Raw genomic sequence first — 26,102 nt, forward strand, 5'->3', positions numbered from 1 at the left:
GGTCAACACTCGCGAAAAGAACTATTCCACGGTCGTATGAGTCCGTCCCGAATTGCGGCTCTCGGCACTCTGCAGGCGTTGTGACGACGTAGTATTTCGGCTCTTCTGTGTTTATGCTGGTAACTGAGCGGTAGCGTGGCACCGCTCAACGAGACACCGTTATCTGGATGTTTAGTTGGTCCGCCCGCGCCGTCCTTGTCACCAAACGACCCTGGTATGTAAACTGGTGTAGTTCAAACGCCCTCGCTGCCCTTGAACGAGCATTATGCGTGGATCTCTTCTCCACTGATGGCACGCAAGATTACTCGCCCCCTGCGAGTCGATGACGCGGACGCTGTTTTACCCTCTCCCCCTTACATATTACACTGGCGTCATCGACTTTCCAAGACCAGACTGGACTGGAACTTGCCCATTCAGTCTGCTTCCTCTCTTCTCGTTCCCTCAGCGGGTGAGCTTCCTCGAATCTCAGTACCTTCACGCAGGTACGCCATTCAGGTAGAGCAGCCGGTCGGCGGTCAGAAGGGCCTGCGCCGCGGCGTGGGTCACCACCCAGGTGTCCTTGTTGCACGCGGCTCACCTGGTGGGCGGAGCTACCTGGCCGGGCCGCTACGTCACGCCGGTTCCGGGAATTGCCGTCGGCGGCCGCACATTCCGGTATGGGAAAGCGGCGGTGGCGGCGCAGACTGAGACAGAGCGAGGTAGTGGGTGGACGGGGGAGCGCCGGCGAGTCGGAACGGCGAGTGGCGAGTGGTGACCTGGGATCGTCACTGAGCTGAACGGTGACCTGGTACCTCCAGGCGCCAGCGACCCGAACGGCCGACCTTGCATCGTCACTGAGCTGAACGGTGACCTGGTACCGCCAGCGACCCGAACGGCCGACCTGGTACCGCCAGTGACCTGACCGGTGACCTGGGATCGTCATTGTCCTGACCGGACGCCGAGGTCGGCGCCTGTGACCTGACCTGACGCGGAGGTCGGCGCCTGTGACCTGACCTGACGCTGTGGTGCCGAGGTCGGCGCCAGTGACCTGACCTGTGTCCGTGAAGCTGTGAGTGCCCCGTGATGCCTATGGGCCGGCCTGTGCGTGCGGTGGTGGCGGCGGCGACGGCGGCCGCGCCGGCGCTGGCCGGTCTGCGGGCCGAGCCGCTGCGCTGTGGCACCGACCACACGTGCAGCCTGCACCAGTACTGTTCGCCCGCCACGGGCACGTGCGAGGCGTGCTACGATATCTGCCACCCGGGCACGAAAAACTACGGCCGGGACCGGTGTGAGACCAGCTGCCAAGGTAGGCTTCTGACGACTGTGATATCCTGCAGCCTGGCTGTCCATTATCTTTCAATGCTCGTGCCTCTGCTACCCTGTGTCTTAGCCCTTCCTGCTGTTATTCCATGTCTTCATTCTTATGCATTACTGTCCTCTCACTTGTCCGTTGAATCACCTGCCACCGTCTACTTGCACGACTCGCGCCCACTCCTGCCCCATGGCTGTCCCCCCGCACCTGTTTGCTACTTCCTTTGCCTTTTTGTGTCACCTGGCACTCGATTTGGTGCTGTCACGTGTTTCGATGTATGCACTGTCGTAGTGTTAGTGTGAGTGTGACCCAGAGGCCAGATGTATCCATTGGACGCGCACTTTCAGGTTTGGGGTCACCGAGTTATCGACGCATGCCAAGTCACCGATGTCTGTTGTCCCTTCCATTCTAGAAATCCGCTAATGGGTTGCCGGTGCTGCAAGCGAAGCGAACATACACACATACAATCTAGCGCACAAAGACCCCGCAGTGTGATGACAGGGAGAACTGTTAGTATGTGTTACGGCGGCATTTCGTGTAACCGTCCCATGTATGATTCACTGCCGCGGGAGTGTGATGGCGGTTCGCTCCGTCGGTGTCATAACGTCGAATGGACCGGGGGCGGCCTCTGACATGAGTTGCTGAACTACTGGCTGGGTCACTGACCCCTTTCGACCGTGATTTCGTGACGGGACTACTCACTGCAGCGAGGCCATTGAAATGCTTTACCGAGGGACGATTATCGAGTCTGGGCGCCTGATACGTCCACAAACGGTGTGCTGGCCTGTTTACAGTTTCTCATACTCTCCTGTCTCCTGGCTAACTCTTGATACGCCCGAGCTCTGCTCGGTGCTTCCGCCCCGACCTGTCCTCAATATGCCTCCCCCTCCCTCCCACCTCCATCGAACGGCTTAGACCTTTACGACAGGTGAATTTTTAACGGCCCGCTCGATACTGGATGAGTAGCGCCGAGCTGTAAGGGCACGTGCCACCCTCCCCGCACGCCACCACAGGTGCATATCGATCCTCGACCACGTGCGTTGACTGTGTCGCTGTCGACAGGCAAACACCTTCCCTTCTGGTATATAGGGTCTTGCTTCTGGTGAAGAGGGTGCGGACGGGCGGACGGCTCCGACCCTTGGCACCACCAGTGGTGATTCGATAAGTATACACACAGTCTCTCGGCGGTGGCGAGCTACCCTTTCTGAGCTATAACGCCAAACATAACTCGGTATTTGAACTTACGTCCTCAGATATGCACGTCCGCCGGACCGGGCCGTGCCCCGACAGTACGACTTGCACGTCCATGTAAAGGGCCGGATGTCGGACAGACGGCCGAACCAGCTGCGCAGCGCTTGAAGTGCGATGTTTGCTGCACCCAAGGCCCTAAAACTACAGCGGCAAAGCTCAAAGCTGTACCGGTCAAGGCTGCGTGTTCGAGAGACGTCGTTCAAGGTCTTCGTCCGTCGGTCTCTATGCATAAGACAGCTATGCTGATGCATATGGATGAAGATAAGAAGAAAATTGATGACACTGCACTCTGCAGGGCAGCTCACGACTTCACATTGCCGTGAATGATTAACGATCAACCTCTATCTTACCTGGTAGCTTGCACCGGCAGTGATGCTGGAGCCGCCCATCTCACTCCGAAGTCCGAACTCTGTCGCTGGTTTCCGCCGCGATGTGCTATCGGCCGCACCTCAGTCGTCGCGCGTGTCCTGTACCGGCGCCGACGGAGCCTGAGCCGGGAGGTGCCGCACCTCACGCCGCGCAGTCAAGGTCAGACAGCGGCGCACCGGGACGGAGACTGTCCCGGCTGGAGACGGCGGACACTGGACGGCCCGAACTGTCCGCACGGAGGCGAGGCGGACGGATGAACAGGGACGGTTTCGTCGGGACGGATAGGCGACGCGACTATGGACAGCTGTGCCTATAGACGGAGAACTTTGGTAGCCTACAGGCTTCTGTGGCACCACACGCTGGGCGGGCCGTAGCACTTCCATTTCCTCGGCCAGATAGGCCAGCCTGTGACCTCCCTGCGACCTTTGTTGACCCGTCCGAGTGCCACTGCACCGCCACTTCACGGCAGCCCGGCCGAGCCGTGATAAGCCGTTCCACCTTTTATACTCCTGGCCGACCATAGCGCTCAGACGATGTCGCAGACGGATCTCACTTCACCTCACGTAAGAATCTCACCTGGTTGGGTAGTGCGGCCGGTGAGTCACAGTTCCGACACGCTGAGGGGCCTCAACGGGTGCAGCCGGGCGACGCTGGTCGGGCTTCCCTTCCCACACAGCGCCATTCAATTTGACTTACACGGAATCACAGCGCGAAGGATGGTGAAAGTCGCATTACTTTTGACGCAGTCATGAGGTCAAATGAAGGCTCAGAAAGCTGACGTAATTTTATGGGCATGAGTAATTGAACGAGATCTAGATGAAGTCAGCCTTTCTGTAGAAAGGCTCAGTCTGTAGGTACTGGCTGTCGCTACTGGTCGACTTGCCGACGACCGGTACCTGCAGGCATCGGTTGTCGGCAAGTCGACGTCAGACTAGTCGAGTCATATAAACTCAATTTTACTAGCCCTACCCCTCAATTTTACTAGCCCTCTCCACCCTTTTGAATATGGGGCTAACCTTTTACAGTATTTGTGTGATCGTACTTGTGTTTACACCTAGGTAATCCACTTCTGCAGTGGGATCCTGTTTTCTGGATTTTGAGTGATGCCAGACGTCAGTAGATACTGTTTACCAGCCCAACTAGCAAAACGTCAGGGTATACCTATCAGTCAGTCCGGTGTTCATGTCACCTCGATATCGTTGGGGACCGTCCTGGAATTAATCGGTACCGTCTAGGTATTGGTCGGTACTTATCACTTTGCTGGTGATCGGTTCCGCTTTGGTATTCAGCTCAGCGCCACACACCTGTTTCTCTCGTCACTCAGGTCAGCTGAGGTCACGGTCTCTGCCCAGCTGCATCCTGGCCAGCCCAGAGGTGTGCCGCCGCTCCGTGCCGTCGGCTCGAGGTCGCTGGGGGAGAGGGAGGGGACCAACACGTCTGGGAGTGTCTCTGTTGGTATGCGCCGTCACGGACACGGGGCCTGACGAGGCGCTCTCCAGTTTGAGATGCTGACCAGGCATCCTCAATCGCAGCTAAACATGCTGTGTCGTGAGCCATTGGTACACATAAGTTCACAAACAAATGTGAACTTGTTATTCATGGGTGAGGCAGACTCTTATTTGGTCGTGACATGGGTTTTGAGATGTTCGATGGATCTTTCATAAAGCGAACACACTTCATTAAGGTGTGGAGGCGTTCACCGTCTCATTATGGTGATTGATACACTGTAAAAAATATTGACGAGCTATGTGTCAAAACAAGGGTCTCGAAACAGTCACCAGGTTGTCAATGCTTCCGGTACCTACCACTTGACTAGTTACCGCTTAGTTAGCTTACAGGCTGAGAACTATCCAGATCGTTATGATCCGGTATTGTAATGATACCCTAGGTGTACCTTTGTTTTGAAGTGCTGAATTAACTATCAAGGTTGTCTGACGTTTGTTTTCGCCTCAATCCGAAACGAGGAAGACCCTCATCAAATTATTAGGTGAAAGCCAGGCTCAGGATGATCAAAATACTAGGGGTAGTTTTGTCATAGTAATCTGTGAAGGGTGAGGAACAAGCCGTAGCAATGCACTCGTCACTAAACCAGCCTGAGATTATTCGCCAGGTAGCTGCTGCGTTTCCCTACTTGCTGAATCATGTTTGCACCTTTCCATTTCCAGACACTTTTTACGGCAAATAAATTGTTAGGCTATTTGGAAGGTGAATGACAATTTTATTTCTATAAGTCAATACATTTGTATTTCCGATTGCCCTAAAGCTTTTTTTTAATCGTTTGCGGTAGGTTTTTTATTGTTCGCAATAAAGTTGCGCACCTGTGAATCCTTCACTTAATGCGTTCCCGGCTTCCCGGCGCCAGTTGCGCTGTGCCGTGCCGCGTTCGGTCGGGGGTGTGCGCGTCTGTGCAGTGCGAGTGTTTATCACTGGGCAAACCTGTATCGTTTCCATTTGAGCAGTGTCTAGTTATGAAGAATTGCTTGCCGATATATGACCTGCAGTGATCGACGTTCTGGTTCAATAACTTGCCATAAGCCATTATTCTCAACCAAATTGCGCAGAGACGTTTGCAAAGTTGTCGAGGGGGGGGGGGAACAAGAGCGATTTTAAATGAATTGCTCTCCATGCAGTGCAATAGGACTTAGGTTTAATTTTTCGAAAGTTGTGGAGCCGCCCCCGCGGTGTCCGGCCTGGCCAACTCTCTCAAGAACCGACAGCTAACGGAACACTGAAGTTTCACTACGACGATTTCCGCCAAAGTTATGAAGAAAAGGCAAGTGCAAGAAGCAAAACTTCTCTTGGTAATCAAAACTTAGGTTTGGCAAATTCCAAACCCTAAGTCACTACAACTGTGGATATAAATAAGCTGGTTATTGACGGCCAAGCTCTGGCCAATCTGAGGTTCAGACCTATCATCAAGTTCATGAGGCAGCTGCGGTTGGGCGGCTCACGGGCTCCACTGCATAGGCTCAGACAGGTACTCTACAAAATGTCTTCTGTGTTCTTAGGTTCAGATGTATCGATAGGTATGTGCATGCTTCTGATTCGATTGATAACTGTAAACGGGCGCTGGAAGTGAAAGGTTCGCTTGATATACGAAAGGTGCATTGCAAGAAAGCACATTATTTCAGAAATACACTTTCATTTTATCTTGAGCGTTTTTGGAATGGGCCGGATGAATTCGTCATCAAACTGGTAAGGGATTTCGTTTGAAGACCACCGATATTTAATAATATGATGGTCTTCAAACGAATTCGCTGGCAAATTCGATGACTGGATTGGGCGGCGTAGGATCTGCTGGTCATCTGACTATGGGTTGAGCAATACGTTAGTTTTGACCTAGTTTGAGCTGCATTCGTTAAGTAGGAACAAGACGATGCCTCTTTTGAGCATCGTCACTAAACAAGCCACCCTCGTTTTGACATTGTTTTTCGTTATTATTGTTACTAGGTACTTTGTTATCATACACAGCATTAACGAGGACCTGCTTCCAAAACAAGGCAGAAACGCTCCAGCTATTTTTGGGACGTGGTAAAAACTAACCGACACCTGGTAACTGTCATCTGACGAACACAAAACAAGCCAGGGGCTCGCAGCGTGTGTCAAAAGTAGGATGCAAAACTAGTCTGTACCCCCGACATTTAGCGTTGAGAATCATTTGACGAGGGGCTAGTCAATATTTTTTACAGTGTAGCCTACTTTGTAAGCAAGAATTTTGTTAGACTTGTGAGGGGGAATGACGTTTTGCTGCAATAATGTTGCATGCCCCGTTTACAACGTCTCATCCTGCAACGGTCCACCTACCTCGTTTGTTGTCCGCCATTTTCGAGCGCCTGAGAGCCTGCGGGGACGTAGGGCTGTGACCCCTGAGGTGGGTCCGGGTCAGGGGTGCTGAACTCTGTGACCCTGCAGACCCCTGCAATGTAAGGCACCTGGCACGTTTACGGTTGAAGTTCATGGTGACCCAGCCCCTTTTCTCTGCAACCGCTCTTTCTCGTCCATTTTGTCTGGTCGGTGGACAGCGGTCGGGTCACGTGCGATTTTCTCGACGATTGCTGACGCATACGGGACTGATGAACGTTTGGTCAGTGTCCTGTTCAGCATGTGCGCACACGTGACGGTTAGTACATATATGACGGGTATACGAGCAGTGCGCTGGCTATTCTCTCGACCCAGCACGTGCATTTTCACGACTCTCGGAGTCCTCAGTCGGCCATGCCCAGATGGACGGTGAAACTTCCATGCACGACCCCAAAGGGTCATATGTGTCAATGCCCATGGGAGTCTCAGAGGTCGTAGGACCAATATACGTTGCAGATCCCATGAAAGAGTAAGAATAGAAGGTGGTAAATGTCATTCGTTGGACATGGTCCATTCCATGTTTATCGCATGGTGTCACTGCCGCTGTCATGGTCAGCTCTGCCGGCACGGTCACATGCCACCTGTGGCGCTCCCGGCCCGGCCGAGGCCAAAGGTCAGCCATCACGTGCTGTCGCGGCTTTAGAAGGGAGCCGTCAGCGGGTATTATGACTCACCCGACATGCCGCCACACATATACAGTTATCGCTCCGTGCTGCCCCGCGACTCCCGACCTCCGCGGCTCAGCTCCCGACTTATATGTCGGCATCTACTTACCTGTACTAAACGGCTTGCAAAAACGTAGGAAAGTAGGGCTATACAGACGCCTTCCGTCTGTGAGTCATACTGATTCCTGCGTGTTTATGTCGAAGGCTTACATGGTCCTGGGACATGGATGCTAAGTGTTTATATCGCCCGCTTCTCAACTATCGCCCACGCGGAATTGGCGATGTAATGCGAGGCGCACCTTCAAGTTCCATCCTGGATTTATAGCTTCATGGACATCACTTGCATAAATTTAAATTTTGTATGAGACCCTGAAAAGGCGCGACATTCACACTGTTACAACCAGCTTACAACTACTTTTGCTTGACTGACGCTGCGAAGATAAAAAATGATTTGTTGATGTAAGAAAAAGGTCGTAAAAATTGTGTGAAGCAACATGTTATGCATCAATTTTGCATATTACGCGTTAAAAACTAAGGACGGTTTAGGTCTCGTCGTGTTGTTTCCTTACAAATTACATAAATCAGCTGTCCTGGTAGGTTTGTACTGATATCGCTCTGGTTAAAAACCAGCTAAGCCGCTGCTCTTATTCTGTTTAAAGCGAGCCATTTCGAGTGAAATAGGATTACCCAAGCTTACATCATGTTCAAACATAGAGTGGGCTATGGTATTTACCCAGCTGGGGCGGCGCTGTAAATGGGTAGTTTGACAGACTGGTCTGCAGCCCTCAGTGACTGCAGACGAATTCGGGACTGTCTGCTGGGCACTGGTCACTGGTCAGAGACCGCAGTCGCTGGCGAGCCTGTAGGAGCGTTTCGATGGGTGGACGCTCCAAGCAAGTTTGTTGGGTGGCGAGGAGGGGGAAATGACCGTATGATAAGATCGCTAGAAGTGATTGATCAACTCAAGAGTCAGGGGTCACTGACAACTGTCACTGAGCCACCACCTCATCGACCAGTCACCGGCGCAGTACGAGGGGAGAAGCGCGCTGTTCAGGGCAGGGGAAGTGCGGCCTCAGTTCAAGATGTGAAGTGACCAGCAGGCGCGTAACCACCACTGGGGACACTGGGGACCGGTCCCCAGTAACTTTTGGGTTACTGGGGACCGTCCCCAGTAAAACCGACGACCTCAATTTGCTTGAATAGCCAAATATTGTCTCTAAATCGACGTGAAGAGTAATATGTAGTCAACGGAAAACAAAACTGGATGTTTTGTTTAGCCAACGCCCGGGTGGGCCTCTCAACCAACTTAGCCATGGTGGGGGAGGGGGCTTTTTGGCCACACCAGATTACCTAAGCAAGCTAGAAAGACGCGGCAAGAAGCAGCAGATAGCTCGCTACAGTATCTTTCAGAATTACCTAGGGGAAGGAGGGTGAATTGCGCCACCTTAAGGAAAAACGCTAATTGTAAGAAAACCGCTAGAGATATAAGCATGCATTGGTGACCATTTCAAAGAGGAACTCATTGGCTACGATTTAAGAGCCTCCCGATCAATTAAGAATGTTTCGTTTGCTTCTGACAGCTGCTTTTTCAGAAACATGTAAAAGGGCGCATTTGCCAACAACTGCTGTAAATTGCGCCAGGGGGATGGCGCAATTAGAACGGCCAATTGCGCCCTATACTTTAACATGGCTAAGCGAATGAGACGGAATGCATACACCCCGGCAGTCTAATGTCATTGCGGCTCACTTTAACATTCATAATGTTATTCACGCTGGTTAAATAATAAATGCAGGTGTAAATCGCGATGTTTTTTTTGCCCAGGTAGATAACTTTACATCTGTTCGTACACTAGTAAAAGTGCAACGAAAACGTTTACTGTAACCGACGAGATATATGTGAACGTATGCGCCTATACGGTTATATTTTCAATCGTTTCTCTCAAAATTAATAATTTCTATTGTTTCGACAGCTTTATGACATCAGTTTCTACTTTTTTATCATAGCTGTCACCTCTCACGCCTGAGTCCATGTTGAAAATGTCGTATTTTGTCAATTACACCACAAGTTCGTAGCCTAAATGGCAGCTGGCTGCATTATAAGTTTGACGAGAGAAATAATTTGCGGACTGACGACAGCGGGTTGCTCCCCTGCCTGACATTAAACTCCTTCTTTATTGCAATCAGTTAACCCGCGCCCCGCTGGGCTATTCAGCCATACGCGCCCTGCTGGGGGGGGGGGGCAGATTCTGCCCCCCCCCCTGTCTAACTTCCGAACCGATGGTCGTAGAAAGACGGGGAAAACGGCAATCGAAAGCTCTCAACAAGGCGGATCTTAAGAGCCCAAATTTTTTTGCTTAACCCGCGCCGTGCTGGTGGCCTGAACTTTCCGCCGAGTGCTGGGGGGGGGGGGCGTTTTCACGCCCCCCCGTCTAACTCGGCTCCTGGGCCACGTAGCGACACGCGGTAAGCGGCAATCGAAAGAGCGTCAAAAATAAGGACGAAAACACTTCGGTCATTTTTTGGGTCAGGTCAAAGGTCAGGTCACCAGAGGTCACCAAAGGTAAAATGTTGACTATTTCAACATTTTGGAAACTGCCAACGGCTATCTCGGGAACCGATAGAGCTACAGCGCCGCGGAAAAGCGCATTCGATAGCCCTTTTACAGACCTTTCTGAGTAATGTTCTCAGATTTGACCTCAGGTCAACGGTTTAGCCTCCAGAGGGCAAAAACTCCAAAAATAGCCGTTTTTACGAAAAACGTTTTTTCGTCAATAACTTTTGACTCATAAGCGCCATGACATTACTTTTGCCAGCATCGTGTTCCTCTCGTCGAGACGCGTCGAATGAACTATTTGTTGACCTTGAAAGGTCATTTTGAAAATTTGACCTCAGGTCAAGGTCATGACCTGACCGAAAAGGGTCATGTTGCATATCAGTCGATCCGTATCGTCGAGCTGAACACATCTGACGTGTTTTCACCGCTCTAGCACGTCTCTATCAAAAGTTATAGCCAAAAAACTGCTGGCGACCGTTCATGACCTGAGATGACCTCAGGGGCACACAGAGGGGTCACAGGTGCATTTTTCCTATTCAGTGTGTCATGTTTACCTATGAACCGATGTTTGAGAGCGTTTTGAACGATATTCGTCCAAAAGAGGCGCATTTCAATTTTCTCCCATTGACTTATAATGGAGAGGTCGCAAAATTGACCTGACCTTAGGTCACAGATATCAAAAATCCGAGATATACATTTTATACATACTGTTACTCATATCAATCGCTGAAAGTTTCAAAGTGATCGTTCAGTCGGTGTAGCTATAGCGAGCCTTTGAACTTTTTCTGAGGTAAGGTCACTTGACGTGACCTGGTGACCTGACCTTGAACGGCCTAGGTCTGAAATTTTCAGAACATGTGCGGAAATGATGTAGGAACACGTGTACCAAAAACGGCGGCGCTGCGCGCCGCCGTTTTTGAGATATTCGCGAAAAACCTGAGGGGGGGGGGGCGTAAAAACGCCCCCCCCCCAGCACGGCGCGGGTTAAGTAGGTCAGAGGTCAGGTCAAGGTCAGGTCAAGGGTACAAAATGCAAGTTTCTACAGTATCGGCCTTGCACCGTAGTTGCCGAAGAATGGACTGAGACTGATTGCCCAAAACGTGTTCTTAGACTACCAAGACAATATTCGTTGCACACAATGTCATTCAAAGGTCAAGGTCAAGGTCAGGTCAGGTCAGGTCAGGTCACCAAAAACAAAATATAGAAAAGGGCATGTGCGACACATGTTTTATGGGTCATTTTACTCATGGAATTCAATAGGCACACTCAATTAGTGATATGGACCACCTCTGCATGAGTTTCAGGTCGAGGTCAGGTCAAGGTCAGGTCAAGTGAGGTCAAATTTTGAAGTTGGTTGTTAAGGCCTAAAAAGGTGTCTATCCGATGCAGTTTTCACGGCGAATCGAATGGTGCTATTTTTGTTTCCGTACGAGGTCTAGAACTTCCAAAAAAAAAATCAATTTTCAAAAAATTTGTGTGTCGTGACGTCATACAATTTTGAATAACTCCCACATTTTTGAACCGATTCTTCTAAAAATTGGTATGTAGGTGCACATAGACCACTTCTTTGACATATATTTCGGTTTTTTCGACAAACTCAAAATTTTGGATTTTATAAATATTTTCCCAAAAAAGTCAGTTTTTTGGAAAAATTTTGGCCAAAATCCAAAATTTTCAAAAAACCGAGATAGCCATTTGATAGACAAAGTAGAATCACGTATAACCTTTTTTGTTACGTCTTGATTCCTTTAAAAATGAAGATGTTAGCGGCGTTTGAAATTTTGCCGTTTTTGAGGCGAAAATGGCGAACATGACGTCACTAAAACGTCAATTTCTCAAAAATTTTCCGACGGGTTTCGCTCAAATTTTCAGGGAACGTGTCAAATTGATGTATGATAAGGTACTGAAAGTTTGACGCCGCTGGCGTAACGCGTTTAGAAGTTATTGGCGAAAAACGGGAGGGGGGGGGGGCAGATTCTGCCCCCCCCCCCCAGCGGGGCGCGGGTTTATGATGCATTCATGCTGTCGTGATACAATAGCTACACCATTATTCTATTTGCGCCCCCTGGCGCAATTGCCATGGGCGCAATTAAAATTGAGGTACTTTTTAATAAAAGCGTGGAAGTTATCATAAAGATGTTGAAGGAAGTTAACTGTTTTAGTGAAATATAATGAAAAAAGGGTTTTTCGTTCTAAATATCACTCTGAAAATCACACAAATATCACACATTTTTATAGCCAACGGTTCAAAATACTGCAAAAAAGCTAAGAAAACGTCGTAACATCTTTGATGACGTAATGAGCCGTGCTGATTGGCTTCATCGGGGAGCTTGGGCCATAAAAGGAACTATCCAGTGGGGAAAATAATGTTTTCGAACACAAAATTCTAAACATGCCATTGAATCCGTGGGAATGTTGGTGGGCGCAATTGGTTAGGAGGGCGCAATACACCCACTTTCCCCTATGTCATTTTTGATCACGTCATCGCTCAGGTCACTGGAGGTCACCAAAGGTAAAATTTTCACAAACTTTTATTCCCAATTTTGACAACTTTTCACAAATTGGCGCATACGTCAGGAACCAATAGAGCTGCAGTGCTGCGGGAAAGCGCATTCGATAGCTTTTTCAAAGACCTTTCTGAGCAATGTTCTCAGTTTTGACCTAAGGTCAATGACTTAGCTTCCAGGTTGGCGTTTTGCGGGAAAGGTTTTTGTATCATAACTTTTGACTCAAAAATAGCATGGCGCTGATTTTACCGGCATCGCGTTGGTCTCGTCGAGACGCATGGAAGGAAAAGGTCATGTTGCATGTCATGCGATTGGTATTGTTGAGTTGAACACATCCATGGTGTTTGCGCTCTAACATGTTTCTACCTAAAGTAATGGTAAAAAAACTGTTGGAGATGTTTCATGACCTGAGATGATCTCAGAGGCATAGAAGGGGTCACAGGTGCAATTTTCCGGTTCAGTGTGTCATGTTTACCTGTGTCGGTGCGCGCCGCGGTTGTGCTTACACGCGCAAAAAAAAATGGCAGGTGTGGCCAAAAACGCCCCCCCCCCCACCATCTCCCCCCACACACTCGGGCGAAGGCTGATCCTGAAATATTATATTTGGTCTTCGCGGCCTTCCATGTGGTCCCCAGTAACTTCAGACTCGTGGTTACGCGACTGGTGACCAGTCCGGCGGGACTGCGCTGTGGACTGCAGGGGCAGAATGTGACCAGTCCGGCGGACTACGCCATGCGGACTACGGGAACAGAATTTGGTCAGTCCGGCGGAGTGCGCTGTGGACTGCATTATGGACTGCGGGGGCGGAATGTGGCCGCGGCGCTGTGTTTTATCGATGTGTCCGCGGCCACCATCGGATGACTCAGCGCCGGACGAACCGGTCGATGGAGGCCGGTGGCGGCACTCTGCGCAGTCCCCGACAAACGGGCGCCGATCACCGATACCAGCAGCGGGCACCAGCCACCACCACCAACAACACCAACTGTCCAGACGAACCGGGCACTGGCCATCAGCGATGCCCTGTTTCCCCCTCTCCCCCCCCCCACACACACAAACACATACACACTAAGGAGTCGGATCGATACGTCGAATCGATACCTACCTATAAGCCGAGAATAAGACTCTGCTCTTGTCAATATCCCGTCTCCTGGACAACGCTACTTGTCTGACCACTCTTCTAACCTCGCTACTCGTCCACATATTTGCGAGGCTCCCGTCGGGCCTCTCAGCCCTCTAACACCGCCGCGACCGGTCGCCAGCAGCCTGCCAATTTACCTGCGGACGGCCTGTGCCGCGGATTCCCTTGGCGTGAATCATCAGCACCCGGTGTGCACTGTGCGATTGAACACATGTTCGCGCGTGGTGGCTGCAGCAGGGCCGTCGGAGGGGGAGGGGAGGGGCTGGGGGAGCGGAGAGGTCTGGTGTTAGTGGCCTGTGGTGAGATCGAGTCTCCGGAGGTGTTAGGCGCGTGGGCGGGGCGGAAGGGAACTGGAGGGGCGGGGCTGGGCAAGACCCACAGGAGGGTCGCAAAAAGGAAAAGTGCATATGCTGGGTGGCTAGTGAAGCCGCTTAGGAGGGTCCGCCCAGGGGGCTGACGAATGACAGCGTGACAGACGGTCCCCTGCTGCACAGCTGACGTTAGTGACAGCCCGTGTGAACGGTGACAGTGTGACAGCTAGGTGACATCTGACAGCCGGTGATGGATCAGCCTCGGAAGTCATCAGGGCAGGGGTGAACGTGTGCACCGCCTTCGTTGTTCTGGTAATTCGCCGTCAATTTAGATTCTGTTCAGTCATATGTGATCATGCCGAAGCCACGCACTTCCTCATCAGCTCGAAATATCATCAAATATGTTAGGCTCCTGCATCATCGAATGCGTGCCCTGCTACAACCGTTGCATTGACTATGCTTTAAAGTTGCCTATTAAAGCATACCCACACCGGGAATTGAGGCGTAATTTAAGTCTTTATGATATATCTACCTTATACAGGGTGTTTTTAAAAAAGTGAGCCCCCTAACTAAGATCGACTGTATCTCCGCAACCGTGTATCCTACAGCTTTGGAAAGCCGCTCATTAGAAAGAGCAATCGAATTCCATCCAGATAGGTCGTAGGGGAGAACGGGGTTAATTGTAACATTTTTTGCATTTTATCATCTGGTGCAAACACATTTGCAGTTATAAAACTCTTTCTTTTATTTTCAGAAACTATGATGTTTTGTCTTTAAAATGCTGTTAAAACATTTCCGAAATAACTTATTTTTTGGGTCAAAATTGTAGTCCGAAAAAGTCAATTCATCTGTTACAATTCACCCCAGATACGGGGTCAAAAGTAACACCACCCGGGGACAATTGTAACATGCTAATTTACAGGCTACAGCAACACAATTTTCCCCAAAACTTTGATTTAACAAAAGTATTGAACACTTGTTCATCTTCCCAGACTTGGTAGAGACGGTTCTTCTCAGGAAAAAAGGCTTAAAACCTCGCACCTATACAGGGGTTGGATGGACCTCCTCTCCCTCGGTTTTTCGCAAATAAATCGCGTAAAAAGCTGCCGATTGCGACAAAACTTACAGCTCTCTTAATTCTAGCAATGTTTCATCTCCCTTGAAAATTTGACGACTTTGACATAATGGCCACTGGCCGATAACCTGTTACATTTGACCCCTGCAAAAATGTTACAATTGTCCCCGTCGCGCCTTGACATATTTTAGACGAAACTGGCGCACAAAGATGTTGCATGTACAGCATTTAATTCTTTCAATTTATGGACAACAAGCCTGCCAACGCTTACACAAAGTCTGAAGTCGATATCTTTTCAATGGCGGGAATGAGCTAATCAAATAAAAATTTATAAAATGCACTCTAAAACACATTACTGTGCACAGCCATCGACATACCCGGCACTTTCGCTTCAAACTCCGTTGGGAAAGGCAGTATAGAATTACGCATTTTCGGTCTTGACATTAGCGCATTCTATTGGTAAGTTTATGAATTATTAACACTGTTACAATTGCCCCGTGTTACATTTGACCCCGCTCTCCCCTAATTCTGTTACATAGCTTGCACAACACGACCAGCATTGTGAAAAGCACAATTCAATGCCAAATTCTTAGTGAAATATTTAGCGGTAATGGATATGGTTAAAATTTCTTCACATCTGCATATTTCAGTTCACGTGCTTTTATTCATTCTTCGCGCGTGAACTTTTATCATAAAAAATGAAGACGGAATGGATGACCTAGTTCAACCAGTATTTTGACCACTCCAATATCGGTCGTGCGTTGCCGTCAGCAATACACGTTTACCGCCGTCGCCGTGTTTCACCCGATCTCGCAACACATTTTGTTCTGGTCGTTCTCGGTGTAATACGTAATCATTCAGAGCCACACTAGGTAGTAGGTAGCCTACTAGAACCGAAATTGACCGTTCTTTCCAACAAGGGGTCTTTCATTATCGTAGGACATACGGTTTTGGAGATAAAAGCAATAATAGTTAGGGGGCATACCGCCGTCGCCAAGTTTCACTCGATCTCGCAACACATTTTGTTCTGGTCGTTCTCGGTGTAATACGTGATCATTCAGAACCACACTAGGTAGCCTACTAGAACCGAAATTGACCGTTCTTTCCAACAAGGGGTCTCTCATTATCGTAGGAAATACGGTTTCGGAGATAAAAGCAATATAAGTTAGGGGGCTCACTTTTTTGGAACACCCTGTATATGATCGCAGTTGTTACTGATAATACAATGCTGTTTGAAATTGCGTTTGTCCCGGATATTGCCTGAATAAAGCTGGTTTCGTTCTAATTTACCCGAGTTACAAACCGGACACGAAGAAACAATGACTGACGTTGTGCCATAAATATTCGTGTTTCGATGACAGAGGCTGCGGGGATCCCGTTCGGCAGTTTTATACGGTCTGCGGACGTGCCGATCAGCTGCCTACTCTAGCCAGGGCAGCTGAAACGGGCTGAGCCTGCACGGTGGGTAGCGAATCGATGGGAATCGGTGGGCTGCTGTGAGGCTTCTGCACTTGTTGCTATGCCTAACGCTTGTTGAAAGGGACGATAATTCCGGAATTGCCGACATAGTTATGACACGTTCGTGTGTCGGTACTTGAGCCGTCTGTGGAATGATGGTGGCCATCGCTCCCTATTTTGTAGGCGATTGTTCTGTCTCTTGTGGGCACGGTGCTTGGCCCTTTCCTATTTAGGACTGTAGCTGGGCCTCTGCTGTCTGTGTGGGTTCAGCACGCTCTGCGGGCCGGAGGTCAGGCACGGAGGTCATCAGGGCGGAGTGGGTGGCCCTGTCCGTATGATGTGAGGGAGGGCGGTTCAGTGCACCTGCCGCCACGGGGCGTGACTGGCCAGCGGCCGCCCCTCTCACTCGATAATAACCCTGCATATGACGTGTTCTAATGCAGCCTGGTGGCCAGCGCCGGGCGGGCGACACCCACGTCCCGTGGCTCCGTGAGTGAACGCATCGCACCACACGATTTTACTCGAACAGATCAATGCCTGTCTCTGCCAGCCAACCTATCACGTAACTGACTGGTACCTACTGGGCGCTATTGGGGTCCGCCACGACCACAACTCACATGTGAGGCACAGCTGGGGTTGTGCACGCGTTCACGACCGCTGCCTTTGTGCCAGCGTCACGGTCCGGGATAGGGGTGGACGGACGTGAAGGCAGACCAGTGCACCGACTGTGAGAATCGACTGCATGGATGGGCGCACTGAGCTCAACCGATTACGGTGAACCGACAGCAGTCAGCAGTTTAGGTCGAGCGCTACAGGTCGGAAAACGGCATGGCATGGGCCATGGTCGAGTGCGCATAAACGATTAGTCGCTGTCGTAATACACACTCAACACAGCCCCACAGGGATTGTGATTTTGGCACTGCGCGCGGGACAGCACGTGACCGGGGCACTGCGCGCTGACCAGGGGGTGCGTGGATCAGTCCATGCGGTGCCAGGCAGGGTTGTGCTTGACTCATGAGTCGAGTCAGAAATTTGACTCAACTCTGACTCAAATGAGTCAGATTTGAGTCGAGTCGGATAAAATGTTGAGCTGTCGAGTTGAGTCAGAGTTGAGTCAGTAAAATAATTTTGACATTGAGTTGAGTCAAACATTTAGGAACATGAGTCAGCTGACTCAACTTTCTAGAAACAAGCTTTTCATCCCCCCCCCCCGCTTAACAACTTTGTCCTGGCCCTGTTGCCGGATTTTTTTTTCACCCCCGCCCCGCTCAACAACTTTTTTATCTGAGTCAATTTTGAGTCAACTCACTTGACTCAACAAAAAATTTGAGTCAAGTTTGAGTCGACTCATATTTTCATTGAGCCGCTTGAGTCATGAGTCGAGTCAAGGGAAAAAATCAGCTCCTTGTTTGAGTCAGAGTTGAGTCAGGGCTTTCTGAAGTTGAATGATGAGTCGAGTCGGCAAATTTTTTTTGAGTCGAGCACAACCCTGGTGCCAGGGAACAGCGATTGCATTTGTTAGCCATGTAGTATCTACCAAGAATGAGGACAGACATGGGAAGGACAGAGGCAGTCGCCAGGGGAACCGGTGTGAAATTTAAGACGCATGCACCGTCCAGAGATTTTTCAAGCTCTCCCAGCGAGGGCATGGGTGAAAACTTTTATTGTGTGGAGAGCCCAAGCTGGCTCGGACTTCTCCCCCGGTCAGATCCCAAGGGCGGCGCCACCGTGGGGGCAGTGGGGGCAGACTGACCCCACTGGCAGGAGGCCGTGGGGGCAAGACTATGTTTTGCCCCCACAAAATTTGGCTGATGTAGGAGAACAGAAGACCGGTGGAACATTCATTATAGGCGGTTATAATTGTACGCCTGTTTTTGACGGTCCTCGTATCAAGTGCGTCAGCAGAACGTTCGTTCTCGGACCGTCTGTCGCATATCTCCTACTCCCACTCATTCTCCTAATCATTTTCATTCACCAGAAGGCTGCCCTCGAGCTTGATCTCGAGGAGGTTGAGAAGCAATTTATCAAAAGTCGGCCAGAGAAGAGATCACCCTCTTTTGGGAACCCTTAGACTGAGACTGAGCTCAGAGAGGTATGACAAAATGTGATAGGTATGTATATCCCGGGTTATCTGGAATTGTTGAAATGTCGAATGTTGGAAAATTAAATATTTTATTGGAATTGAATCGCCCTAATGGAGCTTATTCTCGTACCTATATCAATCGTATGTGAGAGAATCTCACATATATAGGTACGTACTACGGGGAAAAGGAGAAATAGGTACTGACTATAGTTTTGAGGAACACACATCTCATCTCATCTCAACATCATTACATCTCAACGAACAACATAACGTTTTCACAGGTTTGGGTCTCGCAATCTAGTTTTATAGTTTTATTTCGGCCGGGCCCGTGGGTAATCCTAACCGCCGCAGCCCGGGGTAGCCCTCCCCCTGTTTAACTCCGTTAATAAGGCAACTACGGAAACAAAAATGGTACCAAACGAAAAGTATCTATGAGAAGATTCTAAAGCTCCTAAACTTTTTGACCACAAGTGAGTTTTCAAGGTCAGAATTCAAGGTCAAAGGCAAAAACCGGCATTTATGTAGTGGTCTCAAAGTACGTGTTCCAGAGGACGGCATGGTGCATAAAATCGGCTAAAAGGGATGTTGAACAAAAGAAGAGAATCCGTGGATTCCGATGATGTGCATAACATTCAAATTCAAGGTCACGATCATGCTCAAAATTGACCACAAACTTTGCACTTTTTCTTATATCTTGTATACTAAATTCCGAGATATTTTGATATGTTTTCAAGCTTAGCGGACCCTTATTTGTGCTTTAGCTTACGATTCAAGGCTGCTACAAGGTCAAAGTCACAAGAGAGTATCCTTGCTAGAGGCTATTTCACTATTCAAGTCAGGCATAATAATTAAGACATGTTTTGCCATACTGAGGCTCTAAATGAATGCTCCATACTGAGGCTCTAAATGAATGCTTACAGCAAAATGGATGCCAGAGGCCCAGAATCGTGATCAGCGGCTACGAAATCATGACAAATGACCTTCCATGTGTAAAAAATCAACCAAATGTCATTCGAGGTCGCATGAGGTCAACATAAAACTTAACCTTTTCCAAACAATATATATGTCATTCGACGCGTCTCGACAAGACTAATGCGAAGGTACCACTGCCGTAGCTCCAGGACCATTTTTGTTGAAGTTATTTGCGAAAAAAAAAGAAACTAAAGCCCCAGCTCGGGGTCGTTGCCCTGACCTCTGACCTCAGGTCACCAAAGTTACTTAAGTATTTTTTTCTAGTCAAATGCTACACAACCGTGCTCGTAATTTGTCTTTATCTCTAAAACTCAATTTTTGGCAGCTGGTTGAAGTTCACGTCTGTGACGGCGAAGTTTGCCGTGCAGGAGTCTAGAAAGATCGGCCCTGAGACATTATCAAGGAGGCTAGGTCCAAATTTTATGCTTCAAAAGATGTCAAATTAATGGGGGATAAGGTACAGCAAGTTTCGTCTTTCTATCCCTAAGCGTTTGTGAGGTATCGCAAATATTCGCCAGGGGGAGGCGAAAAACGCCCCCCTCCGGGCCCGCGAGGGTTAATGGTTAAACTCAATACGCCTATGCATGAAACCTTGAAACCTGAAACCAAAATAATTTTGAATGACAACATCTAGGGACAAGGTGCTCATGGATTTTGCAGATCGGCGTTATCAGACAACAGTCGGGTCAGTCTCAAGCTTGCCCCCACTGGCGAAAATTCGTGGCGCCGCCACTGTCAGATCCATGAGCCGTCTGTTACTCTGTTGATGTTCCGCTCCCTTCTCACGAACCTCTGTGCTATGTTATCTGTGTAATAAGTGTTCCTGTTATCTGTGGGTAGCTGTTACGTTGTTTTCTGCACCGCCTGAGTCGTTATCTTCGGATATAGCGGGCACTTTGGTTGTGTAGCTGTCCTTCTGTGATAGAGATCTAGATGTTCGCGATCACCGATTCGGGAAAGTGAGACGAATTCAACCGTCCGTACAATCGCGGTTATGGTATCTGATTGTGGTGCAAGGCTTAGCAACGATCCGAATGTTACAAACTACCCCTCATGGAACCCGCTCGCCCGAGTGCAGAAAAGGTGCGGTGTGATTGGAGCTTGTCTACAGCTACACCGCCGTGGTTGAGCGATGCGCTGGAATTTCCGGATGGGGACGGGGGCGGGCCGCCCACCGCACGGGCGATGGACTCCCTTTCCGTGTCCACCCTTCCTGTGTGATGGACGCGAGGGGTGGGCACTGGGCACTGCCTGCTGGTTTCTCTTCCCATGGGCTATCTGTGCGTCTCCTTTACATCGCGTTCCCTCCATGCAGTGCGACGAGCGACGTTGACAATCCTCACGCCTGCTCATCCCTTTGGTGTCATGCCGGGATACCTGCCGGCCTCCCCAGCCTCCCTCGAGAGTCGAACGGATGCAGATCGGTGACACACCTACACGGTGCACATGAATGCAAACGGTCTGCACATGTGCAAACCCTTGCCTGTGGTGCATGACCTTATTCAGAAACGTGACACTGAATGAACATTGTGTTGGAAATGCCGATCAGCCATGGCGGCGGATAGCATCCGTACCTACGTGTCAAGCAAATGGTTTATGCATAACGATTAGGTAGGCATTGGAACCTTTAACCTATAGTTAATGGCCATTGGCTAGAGGGGGAGGGGAGAGACCGCCTCAGCGCTCAGCACGTCTCTGCTCAGACGACGTCCGACTATGGTTCGTAAAGTCGGCACGACGCGGCGTTCCATGGGCCGACCGAGTTTCCTGCTTCACCGTTGGACCGACCACGACAGCCGTCAAGGCCGGGCTGGGGACTATTCTGCTCGTGCCGCTGCGTTACCGACCGGAGAGGTTGGGTGCTATTCTCGAGTTCCGGGCGAGACGCGAGTCATGAGATCGATCTGCATGTCCGCGACCGCCATCCACTTGCTTCCATCTACCCGACACGGGCACGGCCGCCGTACCTGCCACCAGTCGCTACCGCTGACCATGGTTTATGAATCACGCTGTGTCCGGGAGGGTCAGGAGGGGGACAGTCCGATACACGCCCCAAACACTGTGCCGAGCCCTCTGTGCCCTGCTTGGCGTGCGGCGGGCCTTCTGCCGCGTGGAGGCACGCAGAGCGATATGAGCCCCGATTCAGGAGCCCGCTCATGAGTCATCCACCTCATGACGAGACGTAAAACTCGTGACGAAAAAGTGGCACACGACGTCGCTTACATGAGTTCTAGCGCTGCATGAAAGGTAAACCGACGCTCATGCCATGAAGAAAGCTGACAAAGTAGCGGTATAAGCAGGTACAGAAGAGTTATTTATTTCAGTATTATGAGCTAAAACACCTCGTAATGCCCGATTACGGTGGCTAGACAGCTAATCTCAACCAAGCTCTTCCATGCAGGAGTCTCTCCAGCGGGCTGGTTTGGCTAGTGTCCCTGCCGCCTCCCATCCCAAACCAGTTCTCTCCCGCTCGTCAGGCCGCGGTGCCGTTTGAGCCACCTCGCACCTGTTGGCCCGCTGCGCCCGCCCCAACCCCGCTCGGTACCGTGCCGCTCCGTCGCCCGTTGCCCGCCGCCGCGGGGGGATGAGTCAGACGGTCACCGCGCCGCCGCCGCCGCGGATGGCAGGCGGCACTGGCCGCGAGCGCCGCCGCCGCGGTCGGCCCGGAGCGCCGCACGTCCGGTCAGAGTGCTGGGCACGGCTCAATCAGTCACATCTACCAGCCGGGTGGGATGGTGGCCGTGATAGCCGAGGCTGGATCACATGCTGAAAAATGGGCCCCTTAGATGGTGTAGAAGACGGCGAATTACCCCGCAGTGGGCGGCAAGTGAATCTTATTTACTCGGAAAATGCCGACGATTTAGGAATATGTGGGGAGCTGTTTGTTTGATCAAATCGGCGACGGCCAAGTTGCATGTGTTCGTTGTTTCTAAAGGAGCCACCGGCAGGACTACGTGTGAATCATCATAATGGAGTATTAGTCCATATCAGGTCGGGCTGGCTGCCACGAACTGAGTGGTGACACGGAACTATTGTTGGTCACTGTTGAGGGTCAGCGTCGTTACTAAGCATGACTGAGTCGCCACAAGGATGCCTGTCTTCTTTCAAAACTGGTGTGAAAATTTATCTGACTAAATCCTTCGAGTAGGTATTTATCTTTGTTTCCACACTGCTCGTTTCAAGTTTCCTTGGTCTTGTGAGTGTTTATTGTCGGCTTCTTATGTTTGATAAATGAGCGTGCAGACTACAGTGCATCGCCAATGAAAAAGGTTGAACTTCTAGTGTCCGAAATGTAGGTATAAACTTGTAACTATGACGTTCCAGGCGTGCATGGCTCATCGTGCTCTAACATAATTCGCGTCTTCTTTTCCAGACTACCTGCACGACCTCAAGTATCAGGGGAAGAACGACTCCATAGACGTCACAGATGGTAAGCAAGCTTGGAACATATACATATGCTTGGAGCGTACCTACCATTCGGCGTATACCTATCGCATTTTCCGATAGATGCCTATTTCTTTTTTATATAATTGTTATCAGTCCTTCATGACTCAACTTTGACATTGCCGTCCTCCCTTCCTTCAGTGATGGCCCGGGTGGAGGGCGACGTTCACCGGCTCACCATCATGGTGTCCGTCATGTTCGTCCTCTTCATCGTCTGCTTCGTCGGCCTGGCCTTCTACGCCTGCTCCAGCTACCGCAAGGCCTGCCGCCGCAGGAAGACGGCAGACATCGAGAGCAACAGCATCGAGCTCAAGAAGGTCGGCGCCAAGCTCGCCAACGGCCTGGCCGTAAGAAATGTTTCTTTCCTGATCTCGACGATTCAGAAGGCATGTTATGCGCGCTCCTGTTCATACATAAATCCGTCAACAAATCATGGTATTTTCTAGCGTTTATGTTCATTTTTCACCAACTTTTGCGTTAATATAAAACTGCCCCATAATTTAGCTTTGGTATAACTTCGACTTTTGCTGAGCATGTGGTTTTGCTCAGACGCTGTGGTTGTGGTTGTGGTTGCTGGCGCCGGCCCGACTTACGATCACTGATATGCCCTATGTATGACGCTTATAAAACTTGAGGCGACTTTTGGCGACTTATGAATTGTGAGCTGTTGACTTGTGAGTTGTGATGTGCGGTGACCTGTGGTCAGTGGTGGCCTTGTGCCTTGTGGCCTGGTGGCCTGCATTATTGTAGCCTTTGATCACTGGTCACCTCTTACCAGTCACCTGATGTGCACCTCTAACTCACCTGTGTCTATCTCCGTCTGCAGGCGCCGGCCGGCCCTCCCGTCATCAGCCCCAAGTCGAGTACAGTGCCGCAGTACGCCGTCGGCGGCCGGCCCAGTCTCAGCTTCTCGGCAAAGCCCGGCGAGGAGGTGAAGCGCCGCAGCCGCCACCCCTCCGAGGACACGTGTCCGGGCGACTACAGCGCCGTCTACGACAACCCCGCGCTGGTGGCCACACCGCCGCCGACGGGGGGCGCCGCCGCCGCCGCCGCCGCCGGGGGCCGCCCGCTGTCGGTCGGCGGCACCTCGCTCCAGTCGCGAGACTCGTTCCGTCCACCCGGCTCTGTGCCCAGCTCGGGACGAACGGAGAGTGGCCGCCGGCCGCGGGAGGTGGACATCACAGATATGTCACCGGCGACCACAGTCGAGGCCTTCTGAGAGACGAGTTGGGGTAAATAGGGATGTGAAGTCAACCAACGAGCTCAGAGGGGTGATGTGAGACACCGCCATCTCAGAGGGAGGGGTGATGAAAAAGACCACGTCAGCAGGCTCAAATGAGATCTTTGATCTTTTTGCAACCTGAGGTCTTCTGTAGCTGGTGAGGCTGATGTGGTCGAACCCTGAAGGCTGTTGAAACTTGACAGGTCCACTGATGGCAGCTAGCTGGTCAAACTAAGGGCAGCTGAGGTCTTTTGAGACGGCATTCTTAGCGCATAACCGGTGTGTTCGATCCAGTTTGTGCAGCTTAATACGGCACAACTAACACCCATCGAGGTCGTTCAACATTCCATGTTATCCTCGACCACCCGTGCTGTGAGCTTCAATCACAGCACGTGAGTGGGCTCGTGATATTGATGAATCCGAGCAATACTTGTTGTAACGAATAACGAGTATTGTCGGAAACTTTGTAGGTTTTGTGGGGTTTTACAGCCACGATTGGTGAAAACAGTATGCCGCCAACAGCGAATGGAGCAATATTTCGAGGACGGTGACATTCGTTGTTGAATGCATCGTCCTGTGGACTGAGACGCCTCACCGGCGTGAGCTGCTATGTTTGTCACCCAGCTGTCGATGCGTAGCTGTCTGGCCGAACACAGTGTTTCGTGGTCGTGCCTGTCGCACATCGCTGCCGTTGTGTTATATCGCTGTGAGCGGCGCTACACCAGTGCCACCTGACGGGAGTTGGGCGAAGTGGAGCCTGGCAGCTAGGTATTGTGGACGGTCGGCCGGCTGGGTCGATGCCGGTTTTCGCGATGTCTAGCAGACTGTAGCCGCTCACGTCACGATGTCGTACGGACCACGACCCGATTTTGTACGTTGCTTCTGAATGGATTGTTTCGTGATGTGCTGTCAGCCGTCCTGGCCGCTGTTGCTTTACAGGACGTGGCCCTGTCACAATGTTTTCATGTGCCGAGCTGTGCCATATAGGGCAGCTCGTCGTATACACCATAACGTGTGTCTTTCCTGTCAACCGTCCATTCGGTGCTCCGTAAAACGAGCACACACAAATTCGCTGGTTGTGAATTGTACCGTTTAGATGTTAACGAATATGACGGATTGTGTATTCGCGGTTGTGGCTGTTGATCGGATCTGTGAGAGAGCAGGCGTGCTGCTGCGTGGCTCGAGCTCAGTGTATGGTTGTGTATCTTGTTATGCGATATTTGTTCGGACGACATCTTGCGAAGGAGACGTGCCAGCGCTCCGTGTTGAGAGCTGCACCCTGTTGAGGCATTTTGGGCGGACTCGTGGCGATGGTGCGGCGGTGTTTTAGTGATGTTACGCTGGTCTGGGACGGTATTTACGACTCTGCGGCGAGCGAGAACCCCAGATGTGTGTATGTATTGTCCAGAGCGCCCAGTGTTCAGTCTTGGTACCGCACTGCGCCGATTTAAAGCATGGTCGTTGGTCACATCGCACTCAGTTTTGGTGTGCGGCGGATGTGTTGTCACGTCTCTGAGACTCTGTGACAGTCGGTAATGGGACGGCTCGCTGCCAAACTACATCCCAACGTTCATTGTACAACGCGGTGTTTTTATCCCATTGTTATGTTTGGTGGTGTTTGGCGGAACGACAGCAGTGCAACAATTTAACCCGCGCGGGGCTGGGGGGGGTAAATTTTACCCCCCCTCGCGAATTTTTGCGATATCTCAAAAACGGCGGCGCGCAGCGCCGCCAAACTTTCAGTACCTTTTCTTATATCAATTTGACACGTTCCCTGAAAATTTGAGCGAAATCCGTCGGAAAATTTTTGAGAAATTGACGTTTTAATGACGTCATGTTCGCCATTTTCGCCTCAAAAACGGCAAAAGTTTAAACGCCGCTAACATCTTCATTTTTAAAGG

The 26,102-nt window shown here is 50.5% G+C and overlaps 1 protein-coding gene across 1 annotated transcript; it reads left to right on the forward strand.

Moving 5' to 3' along the window:
• On the forward strand, nt 1-25,782 carry LOC122375700. The gene is made up of 4 exons (XM_043355193.1): nt 1-1,285; nt 22,909-22,965; nt 23,121-23,326; nt 23,806-25,782. Exons 1-4 carry the CDS (start codon nt 1,063-1,065, stop codon nt 24,196-24,198), a joined length of 879 nt encoding a protein of 292 aa, XP_043211128.1. The 5' UTR covers nt 1-1,062; the 3' UTR covers nt 24,199-25,782.
• Nucleotides 25,783-26,102: the final 320 nt, after the last annotated feature.

This window comes from Amphibalanus amphitrite, unplaced genomic scaffold, assembly GCF_019059575.1.
Source record: "Amphibalanus amphitrite isolate SeventyFive unplaced genomic scaffold, NRLGWU_Aamphi_draft 001899F_arrow, whole genome shotgun sequence".
Classification (NCBI taxonomy): Eukaryota; Metazoa; Arthropoda; class Thecostraca; order Balanomorpha; family Balanidae; genus Amphibalanus; species Amphibalanus amphitrite.

Bases quoted from the DNA above. Each gene is read 5' to 3' on its own strand.
- LOC122375700 (XM_043355193.1), top strand. From the start codon at position 1,063: ATGCCTATGGGCCGGCCTGTGCGTGCGGTGGTGGCGGCGGCGACGGCG. The intron at 1,286-22,908 runs GTAGGCTTCTGA...CTTCTTTTCCAG, and splicing joins GTGTGAGACCAGCTGCCAAG to ACTACCTGCACGACCTCAAG. The intron at 22,966-23,120 runs GTAAGCAAGCTT...CCCTTCCTTCAG, and splicing joins CTCCATAGACGTCACAGATG to TGATGGCCCGGGTGGAGGGC.